This window comes from Apis laboriosa, unplaced genomic scaffold (assembly GCF_014066325.1).
Source record: "Apis laboriosa isolate Shangri-la unplaced genomic scaffold, ASM1406632v1 scaffold1321_cov151, whole genome shotgun sequence".
NCBI lineage: Eukaryota > Metazoa > Arthropoda > Insecta > Hymenoptera > Apidae > Apis > Apis laboriosa.
In genome coordinates, this window is record NW_025221248.1 from 1015678 (window position 1) to 1032238 (window position 16561).

At 23.2% G+C, this 16561-nt stretch overlaps 4 protein-coding genes across 6 annotated transcripts; 3 read left to right on the forward strand and 1 right to left on the reverse strand.

The window, feature by feature from the left end:
• The first annotated feature begins 1366 nt into the window (after positions 1-1366).
• Positions 1367-3650, forward strand: LOC122720723 (metalloendopeptidase OMA1, mitochondrial-like). Of its 2 annotated transcripts, none has more exons than XM_043947625.1 (7): positions 1367-1787; positions 1868-2004; positions 2095-2277; positions 2372-2479; positions 2579-2776; positions 2869-3048; positions 3449-3650. In XM_043947625.1, the coding sequence occupies exons 1-7, from the start codon at positions 1478-1480 to the stop codon at positions 3461-3463; spliced, it is 1131 nt and encodes a 376-aa protein (XP_043803560.1). In that variant the 5' UTR covers positions 1367-1477; the 3' UTR covers positions 3464-3650. The 2 variants fall into 2 exon arrangements, with proteins under 2 accessions (XP_043803560.1, XP_043803559.1); XM_043947624.1 differs by having other exon boundaries at positions 3464-3650.
• A 71-nt stretch (positions 3651-3721) lies between these two features.
• Positions 3722-8275, forward strand: LOC122720722 (integrin alpha-V-like). Of its 2 annotated transcripts, XM_043947623.1 has the most exons (19): positions 3722-3947; positions 4028-4301; positions 4368-4506; positions 4569-4633; positions 4702-4843; positions 4904-4989; positions 5055-5246; positions 5390-5489; positions 5549-5741; positions 5808-5998; positions 6067-6185; positions 6268-6696; positions 6774-6940; positions 7006-7183; positions 7243-7612; positions 7691-7787; positions 7879-8008; positions 8066-8122; positions 8219-8275. In XM_043947623.1, exons 1-19 carry the CDS (start codon positions 3787-3789, stop codon positions 8264-8266), a joined length of 3138 nt encoding a protein of 1045 aa, XP_043803558.1. In that variant the 5' UTR covers positions 3722-3786; the 3' UTR covers positions 8267-8275. The 2 variants fall into 2 exon arrangements, 1 of the variants encoding a protein (XP_043803558.1); XR_006347803.1 differs by lacking the exons at positions 7691-7787; positions 8219-8275.
• Positions 8276-10720: 2445 nt separating this feature from the next.
• Positions 10721-15060, reverse strand: LOC122720682 (nuclear RNA export factor 1-like). The gene is made up of 10 exons (XM_043947519.1): positions 14688-15060; positions 14290-14591; positions 14135-14221; positions 13792-14038; positions 13526-13719; positions 13319-13431; positions 12028-12064; positions 11716-11948; positions 11480-11648; positions 10721-11404 (listed from the first exon to the last, which is right to left on the reverse strand). Exons 1-10 carry the CDS (start codon positions 14764-14766, stop codon positions 10967-10969), a joined length of 1899 nt encoding a protein of 632 aa, XP_043803454.1. The 5' UTR covers positions 14767-15060; the 3' UTR covers positions 10721-10966.
• Positions 15061-15395: 335 nt separating this feature from the next.
• LOC122720720 (rRNA-processing protein FCF1 homolog) lies at positions 15396-16561 on the forward strand. Its single transcript, XM_043947622.1, has 5 exons — positions 15396-15463; positions 15625-15707; positions 15802-15873; positions 15943-16252; positions 16350-16561. The coding sequence occupies exons 1-5, from the start codon at positions 15461-15463 to the stop codon at positions 16491-16493; spliced, it is 612 nt and encodes a 203-aa protein (XP_043803557.1). The 5' UTR covers positions 15396-15460; the 3' UTR covers positions 16494-16561.

The following is a 16561-nucleotide window of genomic DNA, read 5'->3' on the forward strand; positions in this document are numbered from 1 at the left end:
GAGTAAGCAGGTGTTGTAGTCCTGGGTCTAGAGTCGCATTTTTCTCGTCACTATAAAAATTAATTACGAAATACAGACCGACATGGGTTCTGACTCATGATGGATGTACACACATGCACATTCTCACGTATACGCATGTGCATTTATACATGGACGCACGCGCAACACTGATGCATGAAAACGCGCACAAATACACGTATCCTTGGCCACAAGTTGCACTGTAAAATCAACATCATACTCTTTATAGCGAAATATGAATGCTTTCTGATGTATTAAATATATCAATGTTTATAAAAATTTTGTTATTTGTATATTCAATATTCAATTAAATTTTTTTAATTTATGAATGAAAATTTTTTTTCATTCAGTTGGTTTTCGAAAAAAATCAGAAAAAAATTGTAAATGTTTTTTTTTCAATTCAATTCTTTTTTCGATTTTTTAAATTTTTAAATTTCTCATTTTCTGAATTAATATCCAAAAAGAAAAATTAATAATTATAAATATAGTTTTAATTATTTATATTGTTTAAAAATTAACATATATTAAATATTATAAATAAATTTTTAGATAATTAATATATTACAATTAATATATTAATTTTAATAAATCATATAAAATTTAAAGATATAAATATAAAATTCTTATGAGTGTTATTGTATTTTTAAAATTTTTATAAATAGTTTGAAATATTTTATGTCTGTAAATTATATTACAACGAAATTATTAAATATAAATGCGTTTATTATTCAATTTAAAATTAATTTGAAAATATAATTTATATGTCGATAAATTTAATATGATTATCAATATACTTACTATATTTAATCTTACTACTTAATCGATTTTGAACTAGAATCGATTGTAACCTTGTGACATTTTTAACAATACGAATATGAACTGTCAACAATGTTACGTAGTTGTTAAATTTATATTTTAAAACATAGATATAATTAGATATAAAAAATTTTCAAATTTTAATATTATACAAATATATTCATTTTTTTTTATTTGTTATGTCTTATATAATATTATAATTCGTAAATGCATCATTATTCTCTAAAAAACATTTTAAAATTAAAATTAAATATCTGTATGTCACAATTATATAAAAAAACAAGTCTTTTTTGACATATATCAATTGATATATGTCATTAACATACTGAAACTATTTAAAAAATTTAATATATATTCATATGTTTAATTTATACATATATTTTTTTAATATTATATTATTTTATTCATTTAACGCATACAAATATCATATATTATATTATTATATATTCTTTCTCCTTTTTTCCTCCAAATTTTCTTTTTTCGTTTAATTTGTTTTGTTAGTAAAATATAATCTAACCTGTGTTAAACTATTTAAAATAATTATTTTTAAAAGCTTTTGTCAAAATTTTAAAAAACTTTAAAAAGCTTATTAAAAAGTTATATTGCTATAATGATTTCATTCTTTAAATGTATTATATAAATAATGTATTTCAACTATCTTTTGCTAACAACTAGTAGAACTTTAACATATACAAGAAATAGTCTATCATATAGTACCATTTCTGGAACATTTTCTCATCAATATAAAAGGTCTGTAAAAAAATGGCAATATTTAAAGCTTCAAATATCAAATATTCATACGACTCAAAAGCTTTGTTATCCTACATCTTTAACTATATGTCTTGGTTCAATTTTATGTGGTTATTATGTAAGAAAATGGTGGTTAAAACAACCATTAATGCAACAACAAATGTATATAACATGGTTTAAGCAAAAGAGATATATATTTTATGGTATTATATTTCTTCTATGGTATAATAATTCATAGGTATTTGAAATAATATAAATATTGGATATATATATATATTTCTAGGTTCTTTGGCATTCTTATCATTTATTTTATTTATTTATTGTTTAACATGTTTTGAGAAGGATCGAATATTGAAGAAACGACGTTTTATTTTATTTGACCAAGATCTACGAATTAAAAATGCTAAAATTCTTTTTAGAGTATGTATTCAAACAATATTTGAGCAAAAATAGAATAACAATTTTTGTATATAATCATATTGTATATAATCATAAAGTTGCATGTGATAGGTAATAGTACAAAATAAAGAAAATGTAGTACCATTAAATGATCCTAAGTATACAATTGTTGGCAATGCAATAAAAAAATTAATAGATTCCAATAAAGAAATTTTTGAAGGATTGGATTGGACAGTAACTATAATTTATCGTATATTTAATATGGCATCACTTCCTAATGTTTTGATTTTACCAGTATGTAAAATAGTATATAAAATGCTATTATATATATAAAAATAAAAAAAACTTATCCTAATAGAAATATTAACTTTTTCATTAAATATTTTAGGATAGAAGTATTATTATACTTTCTGATATGTTTGATCTCATTAAAAGCAATGATCAATTAATATTTATTTTAGCCCATGAAATGTCACATGAAATGCTTCTTCATACAGTAAGTTATGTTTAATTATAAACAATATATGATATATCATAAATCTTAAATATAAAAAAAAAATATAATATTATGTAATTATAATATATTTGTTCTCAGTCAGAAACATTATCTTTTGGAATACTAAATGATATTGTAACTATTATCTTTTCATTTATAATTTGGGTTTTTTATCCAAGAAGAATAGCAGCCATACTTTGTTCAAGTTTTTATGTATTTTCTTCAATTATTTTTGCTTGGTATAGAAGATCATCTGAAATTGAAGCTGATGAAGTTGGAATGGAATTAGCTGCAAAAGTACATAATCTCTATCTGACATAATTACTCTTGCAAACATTATAATTTTTATATAAAAATTTTATATAAAAATTTTTTTTTTGTATTTTTAGACTTGTATTGATCCTAGAGAAATTTTAGTATTCTGGGAGATTATGAAAGTATTTGAAGAACTTAGTAAAGCGGATAAATTTGAAATACCATTATTTATGCATCATCCTAGCTTAAAGAAAAGAAAGAAAAGAACTATTAAACTAATGCCTAAAATTTTGAAAATAAGAAAACAAGCTAAGGTATTTATAAATTTTGATTATTTGAAATCATAATATATGACGTGAAAAATATACAAGATATTGGAAATCAAAATTAAATATAAATTCTAAATAATTAATTCTATAAGTTAAAACAAATAAAAATTGATATGTTATTGTTATTTATTAAATTATATTTAATAATAATTAAATATAATTTTACATTAAATTTTACATTAAATGAAGCGGAGATATAACGATATGGACTATATGATGGAGATGAAATTATCTTATTCTATGTTTGTCTAACACAAATTTTAATTAAAAACTTTGTTTATAATTTAATAAATAAGAAATTTTTATATACCAACTTTTACTTTTTGTTTTAACTTCTAGAGTCGATTTTCCAAAAATATCCCATATATTAATATCTTGTATAAAGTTTAAATTATTTTAGTGTCCTGAAATACCTGAAAAGGATCCTCAAGATAATTTACCACATTATATTAAGGATATCGAAAAATTTGTATTCAAAGACTCAAGAATTTTAGGCATACAGTTATAAATGAAACTATAGATTTTTTTTGTATATCCTTGTAATATGATGATTAGTCTGATGAAATAAATAATGCATTAGTCACAAATTTTATTATGATGATATATATTTTTCAGCGATAATTTTATCGTTTGTCTTCCTGTAGTTGAATAAAAATTAATGATAGTTTATAATTTTCCTTCGTGAAGCACGTTAAATTTAATTTCGTCATAAAAATTCAAAAAATGTTTATTAAAGGAATATTTTTTTTTTTTTTGGAAATTGTGTGTGGATATAATATAGACGTAGATTTTCCTATTATTTTCCGTCATGATGATATGTTTAATAATAGTTATTTTGGTTACACGGTACATTTGTATTACGAACCGGATATTGATACATCCTGGTAAATGATTTTTATTTAATATATTAAATAAAATTATTTTTTCCGATTATATTTAAAAATTTTACATATCAATTGTAAAGGTTGATAGTTGGAGCACCAAAAGGAAATTATTCTTGGTCTTCAACAAAAAGATTATCTTATTTGATCGAGCCTGGTATTGTATATCGTTGTGAAATCGAAAATTCACATTTATATCGTAGAATTGAAAATCATAAATGTCAAGAAATTAAACCAGAAAAAATTGAAAATGAAAAAGGATACATAACGCAACTCGGAATGATGATGTGGATACAGAAACAATATGGGTGGTTCGGAAGTGCAATTGCAATAGATAGAATAAATGGAATTTTAACAGTAAGAGAAATATATTAGTAACGATTGTATTTTGATAATAAAATTTTGAATGACATTTCAATTTAGGCATGTGCACCACGAACAATTGTGGCACTTTTATATAAATCTTTAGATATTAATTTGGAAACTATGCAAGGGATGTGTTACAGTGGAAAAATTTCTTCGAATACTCTGATAATCGAAGAGAAAGATCTTAAGTTTTATGGTATATGCAATTTAATTAAAATAATAATTGATTTATTGAATAATTGTATTATTTAAATCTAGATTTTATGTCAACATTTTGGTACAATCCGATACATGGTTTTTCCGTTCATTATGGATCGACAAAGGTTTGTAAATAAAATTCAAAATATTATTATTTTTTATTATCAAATAAGTAATTTAAAAAAGAATTTAGCAAAATGAAAAAAGAAAAAAGAAGAAAATAAATCGCATCATAGGAGAGCCAAAACATGAAGATTATGGAACTGTGGATATACAATATTCAAATAAAAGAATGACCGTGGAATTACCATTAAATGACGATTTATCTCAATTTGGTATGTTCTTTATAATATCAAATTAATTCTTATTTTTAATATGCAATAAAATATTTATAGGATATAGCGTTGAATCTGGTTATTTCTTTAAAAGGGATCAATTATTATTCGCAAGTGGAGCACCAGGTTGGAAGTATAAAGGCTTGGTATAACAATACCTCGAAATGTATGATAATTAAAAAAAGATTTTCGATGAACAAATTTTTTCTAGGTCGGAATAATTAATCCAGCATCGAATATATCAATCATCACGAAATTATATGGTACTCATATTGGCGAATATTTTGGAGCCAGTTTGGCTGTAGGAGATTTAAATAGAGATGGTTTGGATGATCTTCTTATTGGAGCACCCTATTGGGGAGAAGATACTGGTAGAGTATATATATATTTTGGTACATCCAAGGTAAGAAATATTTTGTAAATTTAAAAAAAAAATATTGTAATAATTATATTAATTAGACAATGAGTTCAAAGTATCAAATATTTTTTATATTGCATTATCCGGCAAATATATATTTTGTATATATTTTTAATATTTTTTTTCAGGAACAGTTTGAAATAGCTGTGATTTTACATGGAGTTACAGAAGGAGGACATTTTGGATACGCCATAGCTAGTGGTGATTTAGATGCTGATGGATTTGATGGTAATAAATTTATTTATACTTATATATATTTTAGATTTTTTAGAATTAATTTTTTATAGATGTTATTGTGGGAACACCTTGGGAAGATGATGGAGTTATTTATGTATTTAATGGGACTCCAGATTTAAAGAATATGAATTTACAAAAATCGCAACGAATCGAAGCTGTAAAATTATTTAAATATAATTCTTCACAAAGAATACTTCGATTTGGATTTTCAATATCAAAACCGATTGATATTGATAGAAACGGGTTAGAATTTATTTTGTAAATATCACAATCAACTATATATTTATTAATTTTCTACATGATATATAGATATTTGGATATCGCAATTGGAGCATACAAATCAGAGCATGCTATTATATTACGTAGCAAACCAATATGGAAAACAGAACTTTTCATTGAGACTATACCTAATATTTTGCAAAGAGATGCTAAACAATTTTTAGTCAGAATATGTCCACGATATAATATGTATGGCATGTTACACGATATTGTCTCAGATAGTAAGATGTTATACAATATGTTTTAAGATTAAATTTATTATATTTTTCAATGAAATATTTTTTTCTAGCTATAAAATTTAGGATTACAGCCATTATAGACGAACGTTATCAGCGAACTAAAGAAACAATTTTAGAAATGAAATCTTCTAATTTAAGTATTTGTCTATCTAGTGAAGTTAATATTTTGGTAACATTCAATATATTTTATATTATTTTATTATATTTTATATTAATTTTATTATATTATGTTAATGTAATATTTTTTTTAGAAAGATATACGAGATTTTATCGAGCCTATTAGTATAATTGCAAAACATGATTTTTTACACGATAACGTATCAAATGAATTTTGTAAATTTTGTCCTGTTGAAAAACACAATAAGATACAAAATGTAAAAGTTTTACTTCCTTTTAATATTGGTTGTGGGGAAGACAAAATCTGTAATTCTAATATATCTGTTACTGCAAAATTTTATAATGTAAGATATAACAATATGTGGATAATTGGTTCAAACGACATAAGTTTAAAAATTAATTTAAAAAATTATGGAGAACCTGCATATCTTACCACACTCGAATTTAAATTCCCAGAGAGAGTAATATTACGTAGTATTTTACCCTCTTGTCAAGAAGACATTTCTAAAGAAAATTTAATAGTAATTTGTGATATAGGAAATCCTATTTGGAAAGAAGAAGAGGTAAAAATTTTTAGAGTAAAATTTCAGAGATCATATTATTATATATGTTAAATATTTATTTTTTATTTATAATATAGAAAAATGTCAAATTAGATTTGGATATGAGATATTTGATTAATGGATCATTATATGACCATAAATTATATTTTTATATAACAATAAAGACTCATAGTATAAATCATGGAATGACGAGTATAATTAAAACTCTTAATTTAGTAAACGAAGTTTCTCTATCTTTACATGGGTTTGTATTATCTAGATATTAAATAATAACATGCATTTATTTTCTGCACTAATTTTATTTTTTAGAAAAGCAAATGAAGAAGCCTATTATCTAACTTTAAACGAAATTGCTCAAAATATTACTTTTCAACATACTTATCAAGTATATAAACTTGGGGCATCACCAATAGAAGTTGCGCAATTGATTGTTAAAATACCATTAGCTTTTAAAGACTTACATTTGATATACATATATAAATCTCAAGTAAGAATTTATATATTCACTTTTATAAATATAAAATATTAATATATGTACATTTTTAGTTATACATATCAGGAGAACTTTTTGAATGTTCATCAGAGACTAATTTATTAGACATTCAAGAAGAATCATCTTTAGATCAATTTGACATATCTCTGTTTTCCAATAAAATACGACAAAATAATAATCATATAATAAATGAAAAAGATCCATTTAACTCAATAGAAGAATCAGCTTTATATTTGAATAATATGAATATTAATGCTCCAAAAATATTAAATGAAAATTGGACAAATGATATTATTTACATGAATTGTTCAACTCCTTATATAAATTGTATAACTATTGTATGTGATTTAAATAAATTGAAAACATTACAAGATATTGGAAAGATGACAATTAAACTTTTTTTAAATGTTGATAAACTTAAAGGTAATCGGTCACTATTTAATTAAATATTGTAAAACATGATCATATTTTATTTATTTATATTTTTTTTAATATTTTAAGATATCTTTAGAAACAATAGAGCTATTTTAAAATATGTTACTGAGGTGAGCGCAGAAATAATAAAACCTGATAAAATGTTATATATCAATGAAACTCGGTAAATTTTTATATTATATTTGGCATTTATATTTATTATATTATTTATATTTAATATATTTGTTAGAAATAATTTGAAAATTACATTATAGATCTACAATGGAAATTGTGACATTATTTTACAATATCCCAAAAATGGAAAAGTTACAGCCATGGATTGTTCTTATCTCTATTTTAATAGGAATATTATTATTATTTATTTTTGCTGCGATTTTAGGAACGGTAAGATTTTTATTTTTTGAACATTATTATAATGTGTTTCAATATAATATTTTTCAGTTGGGTTTCTTTAAACGAAAAAAAAAACAAACTTTAACAAATCAGGAATGTAATGAAGTAAGTATTCTATATTTTGTAAAAATAAAATAAATTTTAACTAATATCTTATTAATTTTATTCAAATTTTAACTAATCTTATTCTTAATCTTATAGGTGATAGAAAATGAAACTGCGATTACAATTAACCCTGAAAACACGTGATATAACGAGTAAAAAGAACTTAAAAAATATTTAAATATATCGAATATTACGTGTATATTCTGTAAAAAGAAAATTATATTTGATAAACTTTTAATATTTATTTACATTATATTCATTATCTCCGATGAAAAACGCCCATATATGTATACAAATTTCTATTTTTATTAATTATATCTTATTGTACTTTCAATTCGTACATTGTATTCAAACATCTTAACTTGACAAAAACATATAATGTAAAAACATATCTTAAACATGTACATCAATCAGTATGTAGCTATTTACATTTTCTTTTAATTACAAACGAAAAAATAAACGCAATAATTTGCATTGCATTATAACAATATCCAGTGGATTAATTTCCCATTCCTCGCAACAATAGTAAAAAATTATTTCTTTTACTTTTTCTTTTTTTTCTTAAGAGATATTTCTTTTATATAATAAATCAAAAATTATTAGTAATATAATAGAATAAATTTCTCTCTCTTTTTTTCGAAAAACTATTAATACAAAATATTTTCATAATCTTAATAACATTTTTACAGAATGTGAGCATAAACTATTATCTTGATAATAATCAATTATTCCTATTTTATAAATTTTTAATGACGATCTGTTACATAGTAAAAAAATTCAAATTCTGTTAAACAAACTTTGTTATATTGAATATAATTTGTTTCATTGTTTAGTTTCATATTCATACTCAGATCAGTTCCATTTATCGGTTGTGTCCTTTGAAAAGACACAAAATGAAGGGGCGGTTATAGCTTTTGCTTGATCGCCATTAGCATCGCCCAAAATTTTGTTGTGGTTTTAATCCGCAAGAGCAACTAATACGGTCGAGTAAAATTCGCCTTTCTTCCGATGTTAATGTTGCTTGTTAACATTATGTGGACATTATAATTATTTGTCGTAGCATATTTCGTCGCACATCGACAGGCTTCGACAAGGAAGGGGATCAAACTTGTTTGTTAGATTCCCAATTGTCCACCAGAACTATTATCCCTTGTTCTTTTTATCTTCCCTTCTCAAAGGCAAGTCGACCATTTTCAAAAGTAAATAAATTGAACAAGATATGAGGTATAATTATTTTTGTTCTCTGGATATGCGTAGTGTAATAAGATAATATTGTTTTCTTAGAAGCGTACTATTTATGAATACCAATACATAATTTATACTCACAAGCTGTAGATTATCTGTTAAAGTGATTTACACAATTTAATGAAATTACATAACGAAGAAGGCGAATAATAACAATATATTCATGTATATAATTCGCGAGAATTCGTGTAACATGATATACCAATTTTCAAAATGACATTTGAAGCTGGCTGATTCGTGTTCTGTTTATTATCAATTAAATTCGTTTGAAAATATTTTATTATAATTTCAATACCAAATTCATAAAAAAAATTCATTGTAGATTCTTTTATATTGTAGATAGTGAATATTTTTTTTAGTGAATATTTTAATATTTTAAATATTAAAAAAATTATATAAAATTTGATAATAAATACAATCAACCAGCATGATACGAAGTGAGATATGACCTTTTTAAGATCATAAGTTTTTTCTTTAAATTGCTATTTTATAAAGTTTAATGTAAACTAGTTTGTATCAAGTACATAATGATGTTCATTTTATCTAAGATAATATAATTAAAGAAAGGCACAAACATTCTGTTTTCTAACAATTATACAGTAATGTAGATTCATCTATTTAAAAGCATTACAGCACAATCTTGCACACATTCTAGAATGAAACAAATATATTATTACATATAGATTACTCAAATCATGATATTAAATAAACATCACTATGTACATATGAAATATAATCGAACTATTAGCACGAAAAGTTTAAACATCATTTGTGTCTCTTATATTGAACTTAATGTACTCGATTTTCATATTCTGATGCAAAAATTAATATCTAAGAATATATTTGTTATAAATAATTATGAGAAATAAAAATTCGGAGCATTTTATCTTCGAGATTTTATCACAACTGGCACGAAAGTTGAAATATACAGAAAGTAAAAATTAATCGCATCGCATTAATATTTAATATTATTTTTTCCGGGAATATTAAACTTAAAAATCATCGCATTAAATCTTAACTTACAAGAGATAATTACTTGCAAAATTAAATCCATATTTAGACATCTTATTCGTTAATGATAAAAATATTCATTTTTTGACACAAAAAGAAGTTTGTTGTTAAATACAATACCATGTAAAATAAATCATTGGAATTATTTTATATTCTACAACAATCTTCTTTTTGTCTTTTGTAAATATATGTATCCATAAAGTAATTTAAGACAATTATATATATGTATATATATATATATATATATATATGTATATATATATATGTATATAATATGTGTATATATATATATATATATATATAATATAATATATATAATATACATATATATAAAGAAAAAAAAGAAAAAAAAAAAGAAAAGAAAAGGAACAAAAAAGGATACTTATGTCAATTTGCAATATATGACAAACATTATTCGTTAAAATTAATTTTTTTGTTTTAATAGAAGGAAAAAAAAATTAAAATAAAATCTGCATATCTATTCAAATTACAATATAAGACTGTATGTTTTGTAAATACATGCAGTAGAAAAGAATAATTGAAATTTCTATGAATCTTACTTTTTTCCACATGTTATTTATCCACATCTTATTTGTTAAATGCTTCTGCTGGTATTTGTCCTCGCTTGTAGAATTCTTGAAACGCTGAGAGCGCATTGTCATAATTCCATAACACTTCTTCTAAGCACTTTAAACTCCATTCTAAATTCATGTTTGTTTGTTGGCTAAGTGTCATCGTCATTTGTTGTTTTACGTCTTCAGGTAACTGTACTGACAAAGATTTTGCAGTGCCACTACTCGAAGGAGTATGTGAGCCTGGATTTGTTATTTGTGTCTCTGAATTCTGATTATTCAATTGTCTTAACTGTGTATCTGTAGGTTGACTGATATGTAATTGCTCATTTCGAATACAATAACCACTTCCTTCCGGTACTATTATAAAGGTTCGATTAAAATAACGAATAGGTTGCTCTTTTTTATCGAGTTCTTTAAATAGTCCTGTGACTGTAGTTAACATCATTCCATCCTAAAATATAAAATTGTCGCATAAAATAACAAAAAACTTGCAAATTTTATTTTTGTAGAGAAAATAAAATCTTACTGTAATTAGACTGATGTCCATTGTGAATGTGTTTAGGTAGTGAGAAGTTTGTGGCATTTCAGAAATAAATGAAACTATCGGCAAACGTCCCTGTTTCAATAACTTCTGTCTTTTGTTTGTATCATTTATTCTATACAAGTTTCTATTTTCCATTAGATATCCATTCAATCTGCAATATCCCATTTATTAATAAAATATGTTTGTTTCTAAGATAATATATATATATATAAACGTACTTATTAGTACTATGAGTGTAAGACATAGTCATACTAAAACACGCATGTTCGACATACGCATCTAACAATGGTTGACGATTTTCACTATCGAAAATGAGAAAATATTGTTGCAAAAATTGACTAGCAATTTCTTGCGCTTTTGCATTTGCAACAAACATTCTCTGAGAGGGAGGCATTTTGTTTCCTTCATCCACTACATCGAATAATATTGGTTTTGGAAGTTCCATACCATCCTAAATAAAATATTAAACGTAGTTGTTCTGAATTTTTCACAAATTAATATAATTAATATAATTATTAATAATTACATACCAGTCGCAGGAGTTTGGGAAACCGTTTCCGAACGTCGCTGTGGTCAGGAAAGAAAAGCCAGAAGCCCGGAAGCTCCAAGTTAATCGTAATAACAGAAATATTTGCCTTATTATTGAAAAGTAAAATAAAGGAAGAAATAGGGATCATTTAGAATGTAATACCAATTTTCTCATCTTATAACTTATTGAAAATAATTAAGAATGTATATAAATCAGCTATTTTCATGAAATCGGTAAGATATTTCTTATATTGTTAAAATAAATAACGTTTTCTTATACATATTTTTATTGCTTTAATTTCAAACATATTTTTGATTCATATTTAAAATTTATAATAGGTAAATATGGATTTTTAAGCTTATGCAATAATTGTTATAAGTTATTAAATCTTTCTGTTTGATCTTATGGTTGCTATTTTTATGTAATAATAATTAAATTTAATTTATGGAAACATATGGAAAATAAAAAAATTTCACTTTAAATTTGTTTAATTAATATTATCTATTTTTATTAATTAGTATTATCAATAAATATGTATAAAATAGATATACTATTTTTATCTATGCATTGTCTATCTATATCTATATCTATATCTATAGACAAAATAGATAATATTATAATCTAAATGTAAATTAAATTCTAAAAAAATATATGGGATTATAATTTTAAAAAGCATTAGTTAATATAAAAAAGAATGATAGTCATACTTCACATTTAATATATTATAAAATCATTATAAATTCAGTTATAGTAATTTTAATTGTCAAAAGATTATTTTATATTTTATTTTATTATTTTATTTCCACAAAATAATGAATATACACAATCTAAATTTATATTTAAATTTGATAAATTGGAATTTAATAGAATTTAATAGAATTTAATAGAAAATTTAGGCTAAAAATATTTAGTAATAAAGGTATTATTTATCTTATTAAAAATATATATGTAAAATTTATATTTTTTGTAACTTGAAAATTAAATTGTATAATATGTAACTTGAAAATTAAATTTGAGCAACAATTATATGTATCAGAAAAAATTATTTAAAATGATGACACATTTCAAGGCTACCAAAATCAGATGAGATATATCTTATCTTATTTCTGAATGAACAATTATCAATACATCTCTTATTTAATAATTAATCTAGTTAATATTTTGATTAATAATTTGACTTTTTTCATTTTATAATACAATATTTTAGTTATTAGCATCACAATAACTATTATTTTTGATAATCCAACTCAAACCTGAAGAATCCCATCATTGTAAAAAAGATCATACATTACCTAATGTAGTCATTTTGTCGAGATTTATACTTGTTGCATACAGGATTTCCTTCTAATTTTAGCTCTTCCAACTTTAAATCTTTAATTGTATCTATTTGATTAATATCTTTTATCTAAAAAAATAATAATAAATTATTAATTATACATTGAATTATATATCACAATTTAAATAATGAAAATACAATTTAGAAATTTTAAATTACTCACCTTGTTATCTCCTAAATATAATATTTTCAATTTTGTAAATTTTTTATCCAAAACATTTAATTTTTCGATTAATTGCAATTTATTTCCATCTAAATTTAGTGCTTCTAAATCTGGTATGTGTTCTGATACAATATCTAACACTGCTTTTAACATTACAGGTCGAAATAGTGCGCAAAAATAATCGGTAATAAGATCTATAATAAGCAAAATTATTATATCTTCTTGAATAAATTTATTTTTAAAATGTTATTTTCAATTTAACTAACCAGGATCTCTATGAAATCTTGACAAATCTAATGCATTTGTTTCATGTACATATCGTTTTGCCATTGCTTGTTTCAGTCTTTCTTTCAATTTACTATCAATTTCACATTGTGGAAATCCTGCTTTTGAAACTCTTACTTGTAATTTAAATCCATCAGTAGTTGTAATTTTACGATCAGAATCAGCTAATGCCATTGCTATTTTGTTATCATCTACATAAAAAGTGGCTTCATTTCCAACTACCTTATACTATTAACAGAATTATTTTTTATAAAATTGAATTTGTAAAATATTTTTAATTACGCAATGAATGTATTTTATGTATTTTAGATGTTTTATATTTACCATAAATGGAATAAAAGTTTCTGGTGCAATATAACTCAAAAGATTATTAATTATATAATCTTTATCATATTTATGTCCATATGGTATCTATAATCATTTGTAATACATATGTGAAATTAAATTAAATATTAAAATTTATAATTTTATATACTTACTATAATTTTATACCAATTAGAATCTCCAATAGGAAATTGTCTAATTCTAGGAGCCATCCTAAATCTTCTATGAGGCACAGGACTATTTCTTCCACGTTGTATACCTCTATTTCTTCCTGTCATGATAACTTGTCTATTATTATTATTAGAACTTGTTGCCATTTGAACATCTTCATCTAAACATGCTAATGCCAATCCTCTAGGCACATCCCTTGCTGGTCTTGCTTGTGTTTTAAATGATACTCTAGGTCTATTTCCAAGATATAAAGATCCATCATTTCTTGGTACACGATCATCATGGGCTGCACAAAATAGAAAATTAATAAGAACATGATCTATTTTAAATAAATTTACATAAATTAACATGAATTAACATTTAAATTCGTAGAAAAAAATACCGAAATAATGTTTATCGTCAAAATTTCCAGATCTTCCACCACGACCACCCCATGAAGTTTTGCTGGGTTTTCTTGGCATTTTTTATCAAATTAGGATAATAATAAAAGATCATAAATAAAGTGCAACAATCATTGCACACTTTTATAGGTTATAATATAAATGATCTTTTTATGTTATGTATACTTAATTAAATTATATTTATAATATCTATGTCAGTATCAGATGATAAAGAATTAAAAATAGTAACACATTTACTTCTTTTCTTCGCACTAAATCTATTTTAATAAAATATCAAAATTTACGTTTCATGAAGTACAGATACTTTTTCCCTTTCTATAAATCGAGAAGAAGATGGCGGGTCAACCGAAGATGTTTTAATTTACTTGCAACCAATGATAAAAAGCGCATAAAAAAGAGATATATTTAAAATTAAAAATCCTATGTATTTTTCGCAATATATTTATACGCAATATAAAAATAATTGTCAAGAAATAGACTGTAACATAAATTGTACTAAAAAATAAATATCTATTATTTTGTTTGAATTTATGATCATTTAATTTATGTGTATTATATGACTATATTTTAAGTTGGCAAGACTAATAGAAAAATGTATAAAATATATATATTGTTGTTGGTAATACCATAAAAGATCTTCACGTGATTTGCATTTTGAATTAAAAAATTTATAATTTTTATTTAATATATCTATTAAAAGTTGTGAATATAATAGAATATTATATAATATTATATAATAAAACATTAAGCAAAAATGGTAAATAATATCTAATTTATAAAATATTATATTTCTTACAGAAAATCTAAAATGCGTATTTTAGGTTATATTTTTGACATTTTACATTATAATAATTTTAATTTTAAATTATAATAATTGAATAAATTAAAATTACTTTTTCACTAATTTATAATATACAGGGAAAGAATCAAAGAACACGAAGAGTTGTTATGCAGAAATTTGCACAAATGAAAAAAATGATAAGCTTAAGGGATTCAAGAATGTAAGTAGTTTTTTAATCGATTTTGTTATTATACAAAAAATTTATTATTACATATATACATTTTATTTACAAAATATTAATTTACTATTTGTAGAAAACCTGAGCATCGTATACCACCAAAAAAAACTAAAAAAGAAGATCCTACTCAATTCAAGATAACAGAAGCGTACATATTATTATACCTTCTAAAATTAATATAAAAAAATATGAAATTTATTATTACAATATATTGCAGGCCTCAACAATCTTCTGCATTATTTTTTCAATATAACACACAATTGGGACCACCATATCATATTTTGGTAGATACAAATTTTATAAATTTCTCAATTAAAAACAAATTAGATATTATAGAAAATATGATGGAATGTCTTTATGCAAAATGTATTCCATATATAACAGATTGTGTAATAGGTGAAATGGAAAAACTAGGTCAGAAATATAGAATAGCTTTAAGGATTATGAAAGATCCTAGATTTGAAAGATTGAATTGCATGCATAAAGGTACATATGCAGATGATTGTATTATTAATAGAGTGACTCAAGTAAGTATAATTATTTCCAAAATGAATTCTATTTAACTTAATAATATTTGGCTTCAATTTCACATTTATTTAAACTTTATATTATATTATATTTTAGCACAAATGTTACATTGTTGCAACTAATGATAAAGATCTAAAGAAGAGAATACGAAAAATACCAGGTGTACCTATAATGTATGTTTCTCAACATAGGTACACCATAGAAAGAATGCCAGATGCATATGGAGCACCTAGAAAATAATTATGTTCTTAGTATTAAAATTTTTTATTGTACAGGCATATATAATAAAACATGCATTTTATAAACAA